The sequence below is a fragment of the Calonectris borealis genome, chromosome 28 (assembly GCF_964195595.1).
Source record: "Calonectris borealis chromosome 28, bCalBor7.hap1.2, whole genome shotgun sequence".
In the NCBI taxonomy this organism is placed as follows: Eukaryota; Metazoa; Chordata; class Aves; order Procellariiformes; family Procellariidae; genus Calonectris; species Calonectris borealis.
Window position 1 is genome coordinate 2,018,565 of NC_134339.1, and position 20,519 is coordinate 2,039,083.

The 20,519-nt window shown below is 46.5% G+C and overlaps 2 protein-coding genes across 2 annotated transcripts; one reads left to right on the forward strand and one right to left on the reverse strand.

Annotated features, from left to right (window-relative positions):
- Nucleotides 1-28: 28 nt before the first annotated feature.
- On the forward strand, nt 29-4,916 carry LOC142093997 (kelch-like protein 23). The gene is made up of 3 exons (XM_075175784.1): nt 29-2,952; nt 3,685-4,096; nt 4,315-4,916. The coding sequence occupies exons 1-3, from the start codon at nt 1,974-1,976 to the stop codon at nt 4,625-4,627; spliced, it is 1,704 nt and encodes a 567-aa protein (XP_075031885.1). The 5' UTR covers nt 29-1,973; the 3' UTR covers nt 4,628-4,916.
- Nucleotides 4,917-7,535: 2,619 nt separating this feature from the next.
- LOC142093671 (ceramide synthase 4-like) lies at nt 7,536-19,458 on the reverse strand. Its single transcript, XM_075175064.1, has 10 exons — nt 19,292-19,458; nt 17,425-17,542; nt 15,636-15,754; nt 14,366-14,423; nt 13,781-13,831; nt 12,930-13,022; nt 11,467-11,595; nt 11,050-11,156; nt 8,840-8,984; nt 7,536-7,756 (listed from the first exon to the last, which is right to left on the reverse strand). Exons 1-10 carry the CDS (start codon nt 19,456-19,458, stop codon nt 7,679-7,681), a joined length of 1,065 nt encoding a protein of 354 aa, XP_075031165.1. The 3' UTR covers nt 7,536-7,678.
- Between the last annotated feature and the right edge of the window lie 1,061 nt (nt 19,459-20,519).

The window sequence follows — 20,519 nt, forward strand, 5'->3', positions numbered from 1 at the left end:
GCTGTAAATCTAAATGAAATTTATTCAGGAGGTGCATAAACACAGCAAAATCAGGAGGGACCAGATCAGAAGCTGTGCTCCACTCTAAGACAGGAAATCAATGAGAAATGACTGAGAGCATCTGGTCCCTTTTCTGAGGACTTGTGTATTTCTTTTAGGCATTTTAAAGACTGTCCAGTAGACGATATGTGCCCGTAGGCTGTATGTCACCTGCTTCTGCCACCTGCTTTTTCTGAGGACCCTTTATGAGGAGGCTGTGGCAGAGTAAATTGTTTTGGTGGCAGCAGCAGTCTTGTTCCTAGAGGTTGTCAAGAAAACATGCTAAGGACAGGTTGTATTGGCTGTTCATTTTGGCAACAGCACCATACTGCCATTCATAGCCTTTCCTGGGTCGGCTCTGAAATGGATGGGAACTTGAAGTAAATAAATTCCAGTTCAGTATACCTGACTTTTCCAGGAGGCTGTGAAACTAGGAACCAGTTGTCTTACATGGCATGTTGCCTGTGTAAACTTGAGTGCTTCTGGATTTTAATCTCCTAGGGGTTCATTCTTTAAATGTTTCACAGAGTCATGCTCCTTCCAACATAATTTGTTTCTAACACTGCAAAACTTGTTCTTCATGCAATTGCACAATTCAAAAGACATTCCTTTATTTAGAGTGTTTGGAGCAGAATTTGCTCACCATCGGCAATGTTGAACTGTCCCTTAGGTGGGAGAGAGACTGATGGTGATTGATACCAATAACACGCTGCACCATCTCTGCACTCTCTTGTTTTCTGAGTGTAGCATCAGAAACAGACCTATTGAAGCTCTCTTGAGTGGATTCCAGGCTCTAGATGCAGAGGGTACAGAGAGATCTGCCTGAAGACATGTCAAGTGCATAAACTCTGGGCATGTTCCCAGCATTTCCTGCTAAGTTAATAGGTTGCTCAGTCTTCATTGCAAGATACATGGCTGTCCTTTTCTGCAGTGCAGACTTCTGGGTTATATTTGGGAGTCAAGTACCTGAAAATAAGAATATGAAAATGATAGCTGAATTTTAAATGTGTATATGCTTTTTAAATTGGTTGCATTCCTAAATGTGACTCTCTATAAAACCATTTGTAACAGCAGTTTTGCAGAAGCCTCTTCCAGAAATGCAGGAGGGAACCTCCGGGGGGAAAAAAGGTTTTCTTGATCCAGGTAGCACTGTTCTGCTTGCTGCTCACCGAGAAATGGGACTGAATCTTGCTGGGAATGGGCTCTTTGGGATAAGGGGTGCTAGTTCAAGGTCACTATGCAGATCTGTGCTATGCAAGGTCACTATGCAAATCCAATAGCTTGTTCTAAGCACTTCGGAAAAATTCACTGTGTGGAATCAGTGAGCTGTTGCTTGTACTATGACTATATTTATTTAATGCATTGAGATTGAGGATGACCGAATATGTGACAGCCATCTGAGTTTGAATGGCGGCTCATTCTTTCCCTCCATCTATTACTAAAGTATAAATACTGAATACTGCAGGCAACCTGGAATTTGATATTAAACTTGAACTGATGAAGGATGTGGCTTTGGGGAAATCTGTTTTTTTTCCCAGGAAGTCTCAAGCTTTCCTATGTTTTTGATTTGCAGAAGTGAAAAGTATTGTAATGGCTACTTTTTTCCAAATGGGTTCAATATTCTTCTACAACTTCTTCATATTTAGTCAGTGCTTTGGAAGGTTTTGGTTGTTTCTCCTCTCTCCTCCTCATAGTCCAGGATCTTTGCCTGGCTAACAGCTCCCCTGATTCACTGTGGTCTTACCTGACTAAGGTAGATGCTAATTAAATCTGCGTTTTTTTGGTTATACAGCTCTCCTGCTATTGCTGCTCTGAAAGCAGCAGAGAAAGACTGAAGAGAAAGCAGGAGGGTAGAAAACATTCTATTTTTAGGACAAGATTGGCTTATCTTGTATTAATCCTAGCAAGGGGGATAATGTTTCCAGAGACCTCGTATGTGTAAAGGCTATATAAGGGCTGAGTTAATTTTAACTGCCTGGCAGTCAGCAAGCATGGAGCCTGCACAAGAACCAGAGGAGCTGGGACCTCAGACAGAAATGATTGCAGACACAATTCTTGAGGTTGGAGAGAGACTCTTTCAGGTCAGCCGTAGGGTACTTTCAGTACACAGTCGTTATTTTGAAGCCATGTTTTTTGGTGGGGCAAGAGAGAGCTCTGAACACCACATAGTGATCAGAGGGATTGATGCAGTGCCTTTTCAGGCGCTACTTGAGTTCACTCGCACAGCCCAAGTGCTTATAGGTCAAGAAAATGTGACTGGCTTACTGGAAACAGCTGATTTTTTTCAGTTTGACAGGGTGAAACTGTTGTGTGAGAAATTTTTGGAGAGAGAGCTGCATGTTTCCAACTGCCTGGGCCTGATGATCTACTCGCAGCAATTTGCCTTTATAGAGCTGTATGTGACTGCTATGAATGTGGCTCTCACTCACTGGGGGGATGTGATGTGCCAGGAAGAATTTAAGGCACTGCCCAAAGAAATGCTGATGCAGCTCCTGAGAAGTGATGACCTCTTCGTTCCACGAGAAGATGTGGTTTTTGACAGTATTATGAGGTGGATAATGGAGGACCCAGCAACGAGAGAGGAAGACTTTCTGGATTTGGTGGGCGAAGTCAGGGTCACTTTTCTAAGTTTATCCTTCCTCAATATCTTGGTGAAACGCAGCAAGTGCCCTGGAGAGACAGAAACCTTTTCCAGATTAATAAAGAAGTTAGACAGCTGTCCTCCACCCAGCTGGCAAAATATGGAACTGTGTCCTTATGCTGGTCGGAGCTATGACACCTTATATGTCCTGGGAGGAAAGCATGACAAGGAACAGCAAGAATTATTTCTCTTTCAACCTAGAACAGGGACATGGCAAGCCTGTTCTCCACTGCAGCGCAGGAACCTCACCCAATATGCAATGGCAGCAGTAGGTAACTTACAGAGAAGTGGAACTGAGCAAATACAAACAGAAGTTGAGGCTTAGAGACACAAATGCAGGGATTTCAGCTGCTTCTGTAAAACTGCGTTGTTCAGCGTTGCTGAAACCTCATTCATATTTGTGTTTATATTCGTTCAAAGAATGGTTTTGTTTTCCTTAGTTCTGGGAGAATGTTAGACAAAGCTGAATATTTCTTTTCATATAGCAGAAACTATTGAACACCTTACATTAGCTTTATCTGGAGTGAGTCTAATGACTTCATTTTAAGTAGCATTTTTTTTTTTGGCCTTCTCTTTCATGGTGGTTTTGACTGGTGACTTCTGATTTATAGTTGCCATTAAGTAAAACTTACCACGAATGTTGTGAAATCTTCATGCTTGGAGACTTTCAAGACAGCTCAATACCATGGCTTCCCTTGGTGTTGGTGATAGTCCCATTTCAAGTGGGAGTTTGGACATGAGATCCCCAGAGGTTCTTTCCAACCAGTGTTTCTGTGATTCTGTTCAAGAGTGGGAGCAGACTTGAAAGGACTTACCGCATCCTGTAGACCCAGCATATCTGTGCAGATGAGGAATCAAATACTGCAAACTGATACAAAGAGCAGTAATTTCCTCTGCTGATCTTGCACTTCATTGGTACAGCCCAGGGAGAAATGAGAACCCTAGTTCTCGGGAGCAATTTTGAGCTTTCATGTAACTGATACTTTTCTCTGCTGTCTTTCCAGGGAGCTTCCTTTTTGTGACAGGAGGATATTTTCGGGATGAGTTTGTGTGGTATAGTGTGGATTGGGTGCTTATCTACAATTGCTTGGACAATAGTTGGATGGAAGGGCCTGCCATGAAGAACTCCCGCAATAGCCATTGTGCAGTAGGAGCAGGGCTCTACTTGTATGTACTTGGAGGGAGCACAGATGAAGGGATAATCCCAGCAGTTGAGCGCATGGCTTTGATGGAGTCGGAGTGGGAAAGCATGAGTCCTATGGCTCAACCTGTGGAGAGAGGAGATGCGGTCAGTGTGGGAACCAGGATCTATGTGGTCTGTGGCCTGGATAAAAACGGACACGTATATGATGGAGTGCAAAGGCTGAACACAGAGACGGACATCTGGGATGTCATCTCATTCTCCCCGCTTCCAAGGTAAATAATCTTCTGGGACCTGGCAGGAGAAGAAAGGTTCTAGTGTTGGTCCTGCTCCAAGAACAGGTTGGACTGGAGAAATCCAGAAGTCCTGTCCCACCAATACTTCTGTGATTCTCTGTTTAAATGGGACACTTGATATGAGGACCAAGTTGCACTGAATATTTCAGGGGCTAGATCTTTCTATTGATTCTGATCAAGGGTTTCTTCTCTCCCAGGTACGACCTCTGCATCACATCACTGAATGGTGCTCTGTACACCATAGGAGGGGGAGCTTTTCGATTTGATGTGGAGACAGATGAATGGACCCAGGTGGATGAGGAATGCTTGACCCAGAAGTTCTTCATGGGATGCAGCACTGTGAATGGACGAATTTATCTCCTCGGACAGAGGAAGGGGAACAGTGCCCTGCCTGTTGTAGTCCTCTTTGATCCCTACGTTGATATGTGCCAAGTCATAGATAACAAACTCCCTTGCCCCCTTCCTATTCATGGGTGTGTCTCTGTGCGAAGATTTGATACATGGGCATGAGTGATGCCAGATCCAGCATAACCAAAAAGAAAAAGTCATGTGCTTTACAGCTGATGGGAGTTAGATTGTGTCACGTTTTGTCTGTGAAATTTTTAATTTTGAAAATAGATCTGTTCCTTGGTAACTTTGTCTTTTTTTCTATCTGGCAAATGAACTTGAAGCAAAAGCCAGTGAAACCTTTGTGTCTACCCAAAGGTTGCAGGTCATTATTGGAAATAGTGGTCAGTGTTATTGTGGTACATGAACTCCTCAGGGTTGATGCTAAATAAAGGGCTGCTCTGACTTGTAATCTCGGTGGCTCTCTGTCCTTTGAATAGCTGGGAGAGACAGGAAAGTCAGTGCATCAGTGTTAGAAAGTATTGTAGGAGTAAAATAATAAATCAAATGTGTGTCAAGGGAATGTTCAGCAGGATGTATGATCTCCTAATGCTGTAGGACAGAGCAAAATAAAAAAAAAATAAAAAAAAAAAACACAAACAACCACTGCAGTCAAGCCATACCCAGTATCAGTATCATTTTAGCCTGAAATAAGCAGGTTTCCCAGGTTATGTAATTATGGCTGAAATTACCTTTATTCCAGGCTGGAGAGCACCACAGAAGGAGGGAGGCTTTCTGGATTTATGCGTTCAGGTATGTGACGATAACCATTTGCAAACTGGGACATTTAAGAGTCTTGCTTCAGTTTCCTTAGTCCCCTTTGGGTTCATTGCTGTACAGACCCAGAATAAAAATCCCCATCCCAACGCACTGAAATGAGGTGCAAGGAGCAGGGACCTGCATGTGGCCTTAATTAAAGACTGCATATGAGGAAGAGGGTTTGATGGGCAGGACTATGGACTTAGCACAGCAATAGGGGATAGATCTCCAAGGGCGCTCAGGGCTCCCGAGGATGGACCAGCTGAGAGAATGGTTGCCACACGAGTCTGCTTGACTGGACGAGAAGGGGAGAGTGCAACAGCACCGACCTGGGAGGTTAGACTACAAGCATTACTGTCATCTGTGTTAGCAGAGTCTGTTCTTTCATGTGCAGCAACACTGAAAGGAAAATGCACTTAAGAGAGTTCCTGAGCTGAATGATTATCATCTCTGGAGAATGGGGGAGGCCTCAAAAACCGAGAGGTGTTGGTTAAAAGCAACCCTACCAGTGAGAACTATGTCAAGATGGCAGGAGCTACTCTATCCAGGTCTGCAAATGTGGAGCCCTCTCAATCCAGGCTGGCTTCCACTCCTTGGCTCTAGTCCATCTATCAGCCTCCAGCCAGGCTGTGGCATTGCCAGCTCCGTGAGCTGAGAGCAGAGTTGATGCTTCCCCCGTGACGAGGCTGGCAGCAATGGAAGGCTGGGTCTGTTCTTTGAATCGGATGGCCAGTGGTACTCTTGTGCCCTGAAGCTATATAAATCTTTTAAAAGCTGAGATTCTTGTGTATCATTTGGGGCTTTAAAAGAAAGCAGCATCCTTGATGGACAGGGTGAAATAATTCCTGGACAAACTCCTACACCCAACAGGTATTCTAATGAAGGGTCTTGCACTCCCAGCAAAGTACAGTTAATCAGGGCTAGGCGACATCCTTCTCAAGGCCAGTGTACCACTGAGATAGGTGGCTGGCTGCCTTTCAGCATTGCTTCCTGCAGATCTGAATGTCAAAATCCTCCAAGGGAATGCTGGCTCACTTCCTTCTGCCTTTCTCTCGCACATCTTTCCTGACTTCATTTATATTTTGCCTTGCGTAGGTCAGATGTGGGAGATGGACCATGGTTCTTCACAGCAGTGTATTGTAGTTACACCAGCCTTCATTCTCCACCTCTTTGCATTTCTCAGAAACAGTTTCCCCTAGTACCTGTGTAAAATGCGTCAGACCCCTTGGAAGCATACTTAAAGCCTGAGTAGAAAACATGTTTTAAAGACAGTGTTTGCAGGTTTCTGTATATTGTTTATGGACATATATGTATATGTAGATTTATCTGTCCTTTGTATTTTCTGAGCCTTTGAGTTAGCAGTGATGTCACACCTCCAGCAAGTTTCTAAGAAGATTTCCCTGCTGACATAAGATCTGATGTTCTAAAAAACCTTCTGTATCGTGCAAAATCTAGGTAAACCGGACTCTTTGGTTTAGATGTAATTCATTTTTACATTGACTTTAAATTTTATGTTCTACTATAAATTCTGAAAATTACATCAGGTAGAATATATTGCAAGGTGAAAAGTCATCCAACCCCTAAACTATCCCATTGAAAAATATTAGTATTTTAACACTTACTTTCCAATTTTGAAAATGAAACCTCAACAAAATGAATACATCCCTATGGAAAGTTTCCATTTAGACTAAATTATAATTTCTGGTGGAAAAGTCTGCTTTTGGAAGAGTTTCAGTTGCTTTCAATTTTAGGAGCCTTCTCTCTGAGTAGATATTCAGTTAGCAAAATCTTTCAGACACATGAGCTATTTTGTATAATTCATACAGCAAACGCAGCTTGTATTGTATTGTCTTATTTGCAGAAATGGTTTATCATTCCCCAAAGCCTGACCATTTTATACTATACAACTGAAAACTTATTTGCCACTTAAGCTAGTGTCTTTCACAGGCAAGTCCTTTCATGAGGTGGCTGGCAATGACTGCCAGTATCTTCTGAAACTGCAAGTCAGTTAAATCTTCAGCAGTTGTGATTTGTTATCTCATGAACCTATGGGAAGGTTTTGAGATAACCACAGTTAGGTGATAGGTCATAACTTCAGCAGCTTGTTCAACCCCTCTTCTCCTGTTTACAGTGAGACTTTGGCTGGTAGAGCTTTTTTCCCCTGGATAAATGATCATAGAGTAGTAGTAAAAGAATGGTCCCAACAGGAGAAGTGAAGAAAACATCTCCTAAAGTGACTTAACTGCCTGTAAAAGCTACGATGAAATTAACTTCCTTCTAGACATTGGATGATGCCTCAGGCAGCCTGCTGTGAAGCCATCTGTGAGCCTGTCTGGCCCCTGCCCCCAGGTCCTATTTTGCTACGCCGCTTTTAAGAGTCTGCCCGGCTCTTGGTGTTCTGCAGCGAGACCTGCATTACTCTTCGTTATTTGCCAGATCCTCTGCTTCGCTCCTGTCACTTTCCTCCGTGTCACTTCTGGCATCTTTTCTTTTCTGTGGGAAAGAAAGGCAATTTAAGTGAGCTGCAAAACCTGTATCATGGTATATATTGGAAGGGACTAGTCCTGTTTTCATTCACAGCACTGGTGTGTTAACCTGACAGCTAAACTAAAACTAACAGGTGTGATCATGTCCTCAAAGCCAGTGTTGCAGTTGTCCCTGCATTGGGAAGTTGACTTAAACTGCCAAAGGTTGACTTTGTTATGGTTTCACCTAACTTTTGAATGCTTTTTTTGTCACCCTAATAATGTTCTTGTAATGTGACCTTCTGAAAATAAGTTAGTATTTATTCTACATGTAGTTATTCTGCATATTTTCCTGTGCAGTTTATTACTGTCGAAGCTCTGAAAGTCAACACTTATTTGTCCAATGATCATATGGACTGGTCTCCTCATTTTGCAATCATTTACAAACTTGGTGAGAGTATGCTGCATCATTTCTTCCAGAAAAAATGTTTTTTATCTTAATTTAGCTTCAATGAAGGGGTAGTTCAACGTAAGCTGAAGGCATAACACCAACACTGCAGTGGGTTTTTTCCTGGCCATGGATCCCCAAAGCCTTCAGAAATCTATTCAGAGGCTACTAAGATGCCATCTGCTTACATTAGCAAGGCAGGCCAGGGAACTGGTGTCTCTGATGACAAGGTTTCTTCCAATGATCCCTGGCATGCATCAAAAGCCTGTGGAATGCACCCAAAAACTCAGATGTGCAAATACACAGCATGCTGTCTACCAGGCTTACCTGATTGCTCCTTCCTTACTCCGCTTTGGACATACCAACAGGTTCCTATTCTCCCAAACCGCATACAGAGAAGCTGTTAAGCAGTGAGGAGAAAGGACTGTGGATGGCTCCCATGTCAATAGGACACAGCTGCAAACTACAAGTGAGCTGCTGCTCTGATCTCCGTGAGTAAAGGTATCCACAAAACTCCCACCACGTGACTTAAGAAGCTCTCGGGCTGTTTATTGGGCAGTTCCATTTCTTCCACCCCTTCCCTGCAGATATGCAGGAGTCACCCTAGATCTCATGGTCTCTCATGAGTAGTGGTAGCACAGAGAAGACAAAGATTTTTCATACCGCACCATGGAGGATGACACCGAAGATCATCTGGATGATTAGATAGGACCAGAAAATGTGTAACAATTGCAGGATCATCAGGAAAGTGTTTATCAGACAGGTTATGAGAAACAATGGAAATTTTGTCACAAAGTAATAGTATGTGCTGCGGGAAAGAGAGAGGGAGAACAAATCAGAAGACACAAGACTAAAGCAGGCCAAGTACCTTCACACTTACAAGGTTCAAGTGTCTTTCTGGACAGCTACTTGGCTCATGTGTCTCCAGGGCAGAGCTGAGCTGTGCTAGGACTGCACCATCAGGCTTCATGCTCTGCCCAGCTCTTGCAAAGCATGTCCCAGGTCCCAAGGACCTGCAGAAACTCTGTATTACAATCACCAATGATGTGATAGTCTTTGCAGACAGGTTGGTTATCGGAAACCTGCAATGCTTCCCAGAACGAGCAGGAACTGGCAGCATTTCTCCTAAAATAAGTCTGGGGAGGAGCAATGGACAAAAATTAAACCATAAGGGGACCCGGCCACTGGCACTTAAATAAAAAGATTATAAATGAATTTTTAACGGTAGGGAAGAGTTGAGGGTACAGATGAGCAGTTGGGCAGGGCATTATTTTTGGCAGAAGTCACAGAAACTCTGTATCATCAGTGACGGGGACAGAAGGGAGGAGAGCACTGGTTTGGAAATGGAGAGCAAACAGAACAGAGAGCAGTTCAGTGCAGGAGAGAAATGACAAATGTTAGTATGTGTCCTCCTCCTCAAGTTATCTCAGACACGAAATCTAAGACATGTTGGAAGCTGGGAAATGTTGTTGGATATAGTGTGTATTTGCTCTGCTCTTGCCTTCCTAGACATCTGCTTCTTGCTGCTGATGCAGACAGGTGCTGATCTAGATGGACCCTTGGTCTGATCTGGGACATCTGTTATCTTCTTTGTCCTTAGGCTGTGATACAGCAGGTTGAGATACTGGGGCTTGACTTTTTGCAGTGGAGACAACTGAAGTCACGGTAATTCTAGTTTCTTTCTCAGGAAAGTTGCCTCAAGCTTTTATTGCTTTTTTCTCTAAGGGAGCCGTTTCATCACCAGAATCTGGGACTCGTTATGCAAAGTCAGCCTCACAGGCATCCAAACTAAATGGCAGCAGGACCAAAATTCAAAACTCAGCATCTTCAGTGCTGATATGGAGCCAGGGCAGGAGAACAGGACAGCAATGCAGACTTGTCCCTATGTGTGTATAACATGTCCCATTTTAAAAATTCTTCTGGGTGTAATAAATTAAATGTTTGGTTTTCAAAGAAAACAGAAAGCTTAGACTATAATGCAAGTGTTGTGGAATGAGTTTCTGGGAAGTTAACTGGGATCTGCTTTTCCAGGCGACTTGGCAGTGGTAAAGAAAGGGGAACAATTTCAGCATAGTTAAAGGCTGGGAGTGTGGTTAGATGTGTGGAGGCAAAAGCCATTCTCCAAGATGGGTGCCTGTGTGTGGCTTCTGGAGGTATTATTGCTAATACCCTCCCAGCATGTCAAGTATCCTACCTCCTGAATCCTTAGCTTGTACTTGATTTTCTTGTTTTATTTCAAATAGCTGGTGGGTCACCTTAAATTACTACGCCATTGTTTCTGTATTAATTTTATCTTAATAGAGCGTTGAGCACGGCTTTCTTAGTCTGCTAAGAAATTCTTAGGAAATTCTAACCAGTACAGTTTGCACCTTCTTTCTCTTGTAGGAACCAGTGTTTGCAACAGAAGGAGGCCACTTCCTACACACTGGGAATGTCTTGAGCAGGAATAGAGGAGAAGGAGGATTAACCTCAGACTGTGGTGGGGATGGCTTTAGGAGGATGGAGAAAGACAGTCCTAAAACATTCCCAGTGCCACTGAGCTCGTGAGAAGTCAACTGCTGTGGCTGCATGTAAGCATCTCGTCACAGCATGAGAGACAGCCCCAGGTGAGAGTCCCTGCCTAGGAAAGACATGGGAATGGAAGGGCAGAGGCTGTGGCTCTAGATTAATTAATATAGTTAATTAATTAATTATTATAGTTAAAACCATGGGGTTTTTTTCTTGGGTTCCTCAGTTCCAGTTGGATTAATCTTTGAGCTTACCTGTAGTGTCCTGTTCCCTACTTTTCTTCCCCTCGGCCCGGAGGGTCATCTATCCAGAAGCATAAATAGTGCATAACACCCATGTTCAGAGAACATTAAAATGTAACTCACATTAATGGGAAAATGACAAGCCGGGAGATGATGAAAACCACAGCGAAAACAATGAAGACTGCTTCACAGACCCGCTTCCATTTCATGTAATGGAGCATCTTGGCAAGCTGTAGAGAGACAAATTGCCGTATGTCCTGTGTGCCTGTGTTCTCCTTCTAGGGGGCTGAGGGGTTTCCCATGTCCTGCAAGGGTTACCAGGCTTGTGGGGATGTGTCCCAGTCCCTGTGCACTCGCTTACTTTTCCCCAAGAGCAGTAAATCTGATATTTCCTAAATGCACTGGCACTATAGTACACGTATAGCACAGTATTGTGTGGGCCACCGCGTCCACACGCGTCATGTGTAGTGAGGCACACAGTTCCCAGCACTACCCACAGACATGAGCACAGATCTGCATTTCCTGGTGAGGGTAACTCACCTCTAAAATATAATCGGAGGCATCATGGACCAGCATAACTATCATCCCAAACCGTATAAGATTGGCACAGTAGGAGACAAAGATCAGAGTGATGGTGGAGATGTGGTGGATGATCTGTTCCTTAAAGTCCTGGCATGAGAAGAGAGAATTGTGTGTCAGTCCTGTTCCTGGATGCTGCTGCCTCATGAGGACATGTCAAACACCTCGATAAAGCATCAGTGCTCCCCACTGTGCTACAGCTTTGTGAGGTCCTGCACAATCCCAAGAAGAGTGAACATCTTTATGCCCAGTTTATGGAAATACCGTAAATATTTATGGATATATACCAGTGAGGTACACATAGATGCAAACATGCTAGAAGACAGATTTTGTAAATTTTCCAGGAATCAATCTGCCCTTACAAAGTTCCTTTCTTAACCCCCCATATTTTCCTCCCAGACCCCGCCACTGTGTATTTAAGAGCTTTTTGTGAGGACAGTAGATTGCCCTTGGCCTGAGGCAATTGCTATCCACTAGCCATATCGGAAGCAGCTCTTCAACCTTCCTGTGCTGCCCATGGAGAGGGGCCAATGGAGATGGACTGGAGATACTACAGGTGGGAAATATGCCTTCTCACATGCCTCATGTAACAAGAGGACCTTCCTGGGTGGTTCATGCCTGCATGGACAAATCTGTACATGCAAAAAGGCAATTCTTTGAGGTATGAGAAGATGACTCTGAGTGCTCTGTGGAGGGATCGGGAAGGGCAGCTCTAGCTCTGGTCCAGGGAAGATCACTGCCAGGCGGTGCGTTCCTGCTTCTTCTGGGAAGCATTGCAGGTATCCAATAACCGACCTGTCTGCAAAGACTATTGCAGTGTTGGTAATTTTCACACAGAGTTTCTGCAGGTCTCTGAAGGGAGATGTGATTGTCAAATTAAACAATCAAATGAAGCTGAGGTTGAACCTCAGCTTGTGCAGTTGAACTGCACAGCTCTGTGCAGTCTCCACTGCAGAACGAGGTGAGGGCAATGGTGGATGCTGGATCCATGGGTCCCAGGAGGTCACCTCATCCCATGCTGCCACACATGCATCTACAGGACCCTCATCACAACAGCCCAGCTCCTTCCCAGCAGGAGGACACAGCCATCTGGTTCAGGCAGCACCTGAGACCAGAGCTGGGAAGGGCCACGATGCCATGTCCACCCAGCAGCTGTCCCTTGGCCAGGCGTGGGGACCCCCATGTTAGCCCCCAGCGCTTCCCCAGCCTAGCAGGCAGGAAGGCCACACTGCACACGAGCAGGACCCAACGTAAGGTGCAATGGTGCGATATGGGAACTGCAGGGAACTCATGTGCTCAGGGGTCTTCACAGCAGCATGTGTGCCTTGTCCTTTGCACTCCCAGGGCACTGACAGCAGGAGGGGAGACGCTCATGGCGGGGGCTGACCAAGCCAGTGGGTTGCAATTGTGCTGCTGTCACTCACCTTCCTCTTCATGTCGAAGGGCAGGGTGGCCACCAGCGAGCAGTAGAAGGAGAGCTCCAGCAGGTAGTACCAGCCCAATGCGGGCGGGAGAGGCTGTGAGACAAGCGACAGGCAGCATGACATCCCTGCCTAGCCCTGGGGGACGGGAGAGGGGAAGGGTCTTCCTGGGCAAAGCCCCTTCATTCAACCCACGTTTGGGACAGCAGGGCTTCGTCATGCCTAAATTTTCATGTTCCCTATGACTGAACTGTTTGCTGATGCACTGTGAAGCCTGGTCCAAAGCCAGGACCAACCCTGGCCAGTCTGCAGAGGGACAGAGAGGAGCCAGGGTCTCCCCTCTGTAGCGGGTCAGACACCTCTCATCTCCATCCCTGCTTCAAGAGTTCAAGGAATGTCCTGACAACCTGGTCCCTTTTGTGGCCACACACAGAGAGCTGCTTCCAGCCAGGCTGGGGTTACAGAGAAACTCGTTGAGAAGATGTGCCTGTTCAGGGCAGAGACTCTCCATCCGCTATCATAAGGAGTGTCTACAAGGAGCTTGTCAAGAGAGCTAAGCTGTTCACCATAGTGCATGGTGCGAGGATAAGTGACAGCAAGCACATGTTGAAACAAGAGAGGTGGATGCAAGGAGAAACTTTTTCATCATGAGGGCAGTCAAACAGTGGAATAGGTTGCCCAGAGAGATTGTGCTGTCTCCATCCTTGAAGGTTTTCAAAAATAGACTGGAGAAAGCCCTGGCTAACCTGGTCTGATCTTGCAGCTGAGCGCTGCGAGCAGGAAGTTGGACAAGAGACCTCCTGGTCCCCCTTCCAATATGAATTATCCTGGGATTCCACGTCCTTGCTGCTCACCTGTTGCGGAAATCTCAGCCAGCACACGGTGTGGTCCCAAAACCAGGGTTTCTGTGCAGAGAGAAGGCAGCAGTAAGAACCCATAGCCTTTTAACGACACGTAGTGACCCTGTGAAGAAGTACTTCAAGAAGTCAGTGTGCCCACGTTAGACCCAATCCGCCTTTGAGCTTTGGAAAAAGTGGTTGGCAAAATGCATTTGTCATTAGTGAATGCACAGGATGTCACACAGAGGGTCTCAATATGGGCAGCAGCCACAGCCAGGACAGGGTCTGCTCTTGGCTGAGATGCAAGGGCTGTGTGTGTGTATCAGTGGGGAACCACTTACGCAATGATCTAAGACAAGGAGAAAACCATGGTAACATCACTGACACCTAGCCAGGGAAAGGGGGATTGTTCTGCTGGATCAGGATTGCGGATGGTTCTGCTCCATGCCCCTGAATTTGTCCTTGTTTGGCTTTGGACCCATAGTCATGGCCACACATGATCTTTGGATGGGCTGTTTGAAATGGCGGGACCTCATTTGCGATGAACAAGGAACCCTTGAAAGGTGTCACTCTACAGCGTCATCCTGCTCACATACTTACATCATACAGGAGAGCCAGCCCAGAGAAGAATGAGGTGAAATAGAATGTAAATCTCCAGCTAAAACAGAAAAAACAAGGCATTAAAACTTCCTCCAGAATTGGAATAGCTCCCTAGGCTGTGCCCAGGACACTGCAAAGCCCACAGGGGAACCTACACTTGTTTGGACAGGGATTTGCAGAACCTCAGCTCTGTTCGCACATGCATGCGCGTCCTGTTAAGGCAACAGGGTATCCACAGCCCACCCAGGCTCTGCTGTGATCCACGCTCTGCCCAAACTCCTGGCATACTCCATCAGCATTAAACAGGATGCAGCATGACTATCAAGATGCCTCTACCTGTTTCCTTTCGTTATGTGGGTGTTTGTAGATCACCTATGCAAATACTTATATACCACAGCCTGTGGAAGGCACCTAATTTTTCCCAGTGGTGGCACAGAAATACTGGGGGTTTCATTAATTTCCTCAGAAATGCTGCAGTGTGGAGCATTGAGCAAGCTTTCAGGAGGAGAATATTTTTTAAAAAGTGTAATAACAGGATTCAAGCACTGAATAATTTACTTTTCAGAGGGAGAGGGAGAGTAGATCTCATACCTGATGGGGGTCTTTGTGTACATACAGCATTAAACCTCAGGTTGAGAACCTGAGATAACCTGATTCTTTTGATCGAGACACTTGGTGACTCCTCCCTCCACTCTGACTGACATATGCAGGGAGATTTCATATGAGAGCGCAAATAGCTTGAGGAAAAAGAATGCTATGAAAATTTCCGTGCTTTCTGGTGTTTTTCAGTTTTTACCTCCCTCTGTTCATGGCTTGCACTGCCTACTAACTGCACTTCATGGAATTTATTTTATGCCCAACGATCCATGCTGAGAATATTTTAAAATTTTAATTTCGTATCAAGATCATCTTGAAAAGAAGTTTGATGCATTTTGCAAATGGTGTTGCTCCTCAAAATCCCTCCAGCATCTGAGATTTAAACCTGATCTGCATCAAGGCCAGTGGATTCTTTTGAAGCAACTTTAACTTTTTAAAGTTAAAAGTGAAAAGGAAGGAAGGATGAAGCTGGTGGCGCTGCATGGTGGCTCTGTCGCCAGCGCCTGCAGTGGTGGGACCCAGCCTCATGGTACAAAATCTCCTTTCGCAGCTACAGCTGCAGTGGGCTCCTCTGGGAGTGTGTTTGGGGCTAAGGACAGGGCAGGGGGTGCTGATGGTGTGCAGACCTTGATGGAGGTCTCCATCACCAAAAAGCCTCTGCTGGCCCACCTACCTGGTCTCACAGAACTTCTTCATCAAGCTGGGCCGGTCCTGGGCCCGCCGGTGCTGGAACCAGGTCTTTACCTTTTTGACCGGCAGGTCACTTTGCTTGGCCAGTGAAATCAGGTCCCCCTAGAAAACAGAGCAGGGAAGCAGGACTCAGCCTTCCTCAGGCTCTGTCCCCGTGTGGGTGGAAGAGCTCCGTTCCTGCAGGCTGCCTCTGCTGCTGTGGGTCCATGTTTCCCCGAAGAACACCTTTCTTTGGAAAAAAAATCCTATCATCAGCTCTGTTTGCATTTGTGAACTACCAAATAATTTTGGCCATTTTAAAACTCCAATTCAGCCATATCTAAATGCAGGTTCAGAAGTAAGCACAGGCTCTCCCTGGTTAAATTTTGCCAGCTGTACACAATGGGATTCAATGTCTTTGCTATAAAAGTCTAAATAATTTTTTTTTTCCACTTCTGATGCAATTTTGACTGATAATTATCAACTACAGATAGCAAACTTGAAGATAAAAGAAGTTTTATCTTGTGATGATAAAGAAACAAGCACATAGTTCACTCAGTAATGTCAGAAAAAACATCCAGCTGTTTGAGTGACTGCACAGTCACAGGCTAAAAAGCATCATTTCCAACATGCTCTATTTTATGCATGAATAAAACTACCTAGCCTTAAGATTTATAAACTGTGATTAAAATTAATGTAAAGATGAGCTCATGAGCATTTTTTAATTAATCTGACAAAGCTTCGTACAAATTTAAATTAAAAATTATTTTTAAAATCCATGCATCAGTGTGAGTCATGATCCGGGCCCAAAGAGTTGTGGAATGGAGTTAAATCCAGTTGGCAGCCAGTCACAAGTGGTGTTCCTCAGGGCTCAGTGTTGGGGCCAGTTCTGTTTTATCAATGATCTGGACGAGGGGATCGAGTGCTCCCTCAGTCAGTTTGCAGATGACACCAAGCTGGGCGGGAGTGTTGATCTGCTGGAGGGTAGGAAGGCTCTGCAGAGGGACCTGGACAGGCTGGATCGATGGGCCAAGGCCAACTGTATGAGGTTCAACAAGGCCAAGTGCCGGGTCCTGCACTTCGGCCACAACAACCCCAGGCAACACTGCAGGCTTGGGGACTGGAAAGTGCCCAGAGGAAAAGGACCTGGGGGTGCTGATTGACAGCGGCTGAACATGAGCCGGCAGTGTGCTCAGGTGGCCAAGAAGGCCAACGGCATCCTGGCCTGTATCAGAAATAGTGTGACCATCAGGACTAGGGAAGTGATCGTCCCCGTGTACTTGGCACTGGTGAGACTGCATCTTGAACGCTGTGTTCAGTTTTGGGCCCCTCACTACAAAAAGGTTATTAAGGTGCAGGAGCGCATCCAAAGAGCAACAAAGCTGGTGAAGGGTCTAGAGAACAAGTCTTATGAGGAGCAGCTGAGGGAACTGGGACTGTTTAGCCTGGAGAAAAGGAGGCTGAGGAGAGACCTTATTGCTCTCTACCTGAAAGGAGGCTGTAGCGAGGTGGGGATTGGTCTCTTTTCCCAAGTAACAAGCGATAGGATGAGAAGAAATGGCCTCAAGTTGTGCCAGGGGAGGTTTAGATTGGATATCAGGGTGCTGGGATTGCAGCTGTTGAACATGTTGGAAGATGCTGAAATATCTGCTTATATATTTTCTTCCCTGGAAGGGTCGTTAACAGTAACTGCCTTGCCTATCAGGCTGGTTTGGTTGGGCTGAGGTGTCTGGACAGGGAGAAGGTGTTGCTGACCTGGGCTCTTAGGACACTGGGACACAGGGGACACTCACCTCCTTTGGGGTCCTGCCCAGCAGAACGTAGAAGCCTTCCAGCGTGGCATTGGGCTGAACTTTGGGCCTCAGCTTGTCATTCACACCCAACCTCCTGCCCAAGGGCAGAGCTACGGTTCTGCAAGAGGAGAGTTCAGCTAGGAGAGGACGTGTGTGCCCGCGCTGTAAGCCAGGGGCAGCTAACAGCAAGATCCTACCAGCGCTGTATCCTGTGCATGGATGCACTGCAGCAAGGGTCCAGCACTGCCCTCGGTGCTCACACATCCAGCCCAAGGGGTCCAGCACTACCCCAGCTACGCATGCACAGCCCAAGGGACCCAGTACTGCTCCAGGGGCACAAATGAAGCCCAGTACCTCTGCCAGGTCAATGCTCTTTCTTGAGAGAGACGCAATGGCACCAAAGCAAAGGTGAGGAATGCTGGATGTGCAGTGGAGACAACAATAACATCTACGAAGTAAGCAATAATTAATTCTTCTGCCAAGGCCCTGAGACACCTTGCATTTCTGTGTGTTGGAGTGCATGCTGGTCCCCTTTAAAACATTCCCAAGCAGTGCCGACTGTGCAATGAAACCAGTCTGCAAGTGTCTGAGTGCCCCATGTGCTCTGTGCCCAGGGTACCCAACTACTGGCTGCAGCAGGAGCCAAGGATAGAGCACATGGGGATATGCTGGTTCCTGCAGGAAACACTAGCTTTGCAGGAAACCCCAGCAAGGCTCTAGTGGGAGGGACTGGTTTCTAAAATCTTGTTTCTGGGAAGCCAGACAAGTGCATCTTTGAGGGAAGACCTGATGACCCTGGAATTAATTCTGGCTCTTCCTACAACCCATGTCTGCCACAGCTTCTCACATGGATGTGCACAGCAGGCAGAAGCCAGCTCTCCGGGGAGATGGCCCGGTGCTCTCCCAGCACCTGTAGGCCACAGGAGAAAGCCCACATCCCAGCTGAGGGCAGGTTTGCTGAGCACAGCCTTGCTGCTTCACTCCCCCCCCCCGCCTGAAGTCCTGCTCTGCCTGGTGGGGAAGCATCTCGCAAGTGTGCCCACACTAGCACACCGCCCCGCTTTAACTGATCAGCTCCCCGATTTCCTGTGTGTGAGGGTTGGTCTGTACCTCCCCACGTGTCAGTCTCTGTGTTCCTGGAAAAGGGGCCCAAAGACCAGTCTGGATCCATCTCCTGTGCTGAGCCATGTGGACCTGCCTCATTTCCACACGAGTCCTGCGGAGATGCCAGTTGGTCCTCAGGCTCCCCTGGGGAGTGCCATTTCCCTCAGCTGGGTGAATGCCCACAGCTAGGGCATTGGAGTACATCATCCCTGATTGAACTGGGGACCCCTGGGGCCGGGAGGAGAGAGCAGGGCAGAGCTGGGCAAGGAGGAGTGGTGTGAGCAAAGTGGTCCCACAACGAGCTACAGGAGCCATGGTCATCCCCTCCTTCTGCTTCTGTGCTTAGAGTGGGGGCTCACATGGCACCTTTGGGAGCATGCTCTAGGATCAGGCTGAACCCTGGCTCAGCTGGGGCTCCCAACACTGATGTATCCAACAAATCCCTGATCTGTGTTGCAAGCTCCCACTTGGACTCTCTCCAGAGGGACCCTCCACTCACAGCTGAGGTGTGACTGAGTGACGGACTTGTCTTTTCACACCTGCTGGTACAGGTTATGTTACAGGTACAGGAGAGAGGGAGGGCAGGGCAAAGAGCTGCCACGCACATACCATATACCACAAAAAGCAGAAAGATTCAGTATTCTTGGGGACAATCCTGTGTCCCCTTTGTAGTGGTCAGGAAGCAGGTAAGGATTAGTCTGGAGCAACCCTGCAAGACACTGGTGGCAACCAGCACAGGAGAAACCAGATTTGCTGCACTCACCTTTCAAAGACACACCGGACAATGATCAAGAGCAGGGCACCGGGGATGCAGAGTAAGAGGTCCTGAGCCTGTGGGTAGCAGATGTCTGCAGACTCCTTCATGTCTTCCCAGGTAGCTCCAGGTGGCAGCCAGTATTCATGGTGCCAGAATCCCTCTGACAATCCCATCCTGATCAAGATGGTGGGCACAAAGATCAGAGGCTCCAGGACTCAGCAAGCAGGTAGCAGTAATGCATAAAACTCACTCCTAAATCAGGATTCCCAGCTCAACAGCTCATCATTCACGCTCCCCACCTCTCACTTGATCCCATGAGTATGACTTCAGACTATTTGAAATAGCGTCACTTGTTCTGACCTGCCCGTGAGCTTGGAGGTGGGGTAAGATGTCCTAGTACAAAAAAGTAATTTAGTGGGTGTCAAAGAGGTGCCTAACTTCAATTACACTCTGCTGCACAGATGACTGAAGTCCCTACCTGGTGACAATAACAGCAGGGGCTTCTCTCTTGTCCCCTCTTTCTACCAGCCTTTTCCAGGCTGCAAAGCTCTCACCCATTAATCAGCTCTGACACCTGGCAGAGGGTGTGGATGGAGGTCCCAGGTGAGACTGGTCACATCCAGGAAGGTCTTCTGGCACCCTTAGGGCCCCAACAGTCTCAGTTTTGGTTCCGCCATCTTGCCCAGCAACATCCAAAATCCCATTTGCATTTTGAACCATCACATACTGAGCACTATGTTGATATACCGCTCCCCAAAACTATTTTGAAGTGCTAACACTCAGCCCAGCACTTGAGGAGACTCACTCATGTGCACCACATTGCTCTCCATATTCAATTTCACTTGTGTTTTATCAATCAGTCCCTCAGTACCATAAACCCTTCTGCAGCTGATGCAGTCAGTCAGTCTGCATCATAATCATCATCAAGAGTAACTTTCATTTTCAGCCAATTTTGCCGTCTGCCTTTCCCTCCCCCTTTTTGGAGCACCTGCAACAATACATAGCAGCAAAAAATCCCTGTTGGTCTCTCATGGTAACCTCAGGTGGATTTCTTTATGTCTGTGGTGAGGAACCTTTCTGAATGCTTTTGCGAAGCTGAGTAGGTAGCAGGCTCTCTCTGCACGTGCTCACTGACTCTTTGGGATAACTCCAGCAGAATGAGATATAATTTCCTCATATGCAACCCATGGGGATTCTTTCCTATAACAGTATGTTTATATGTGTTTCCACAAAT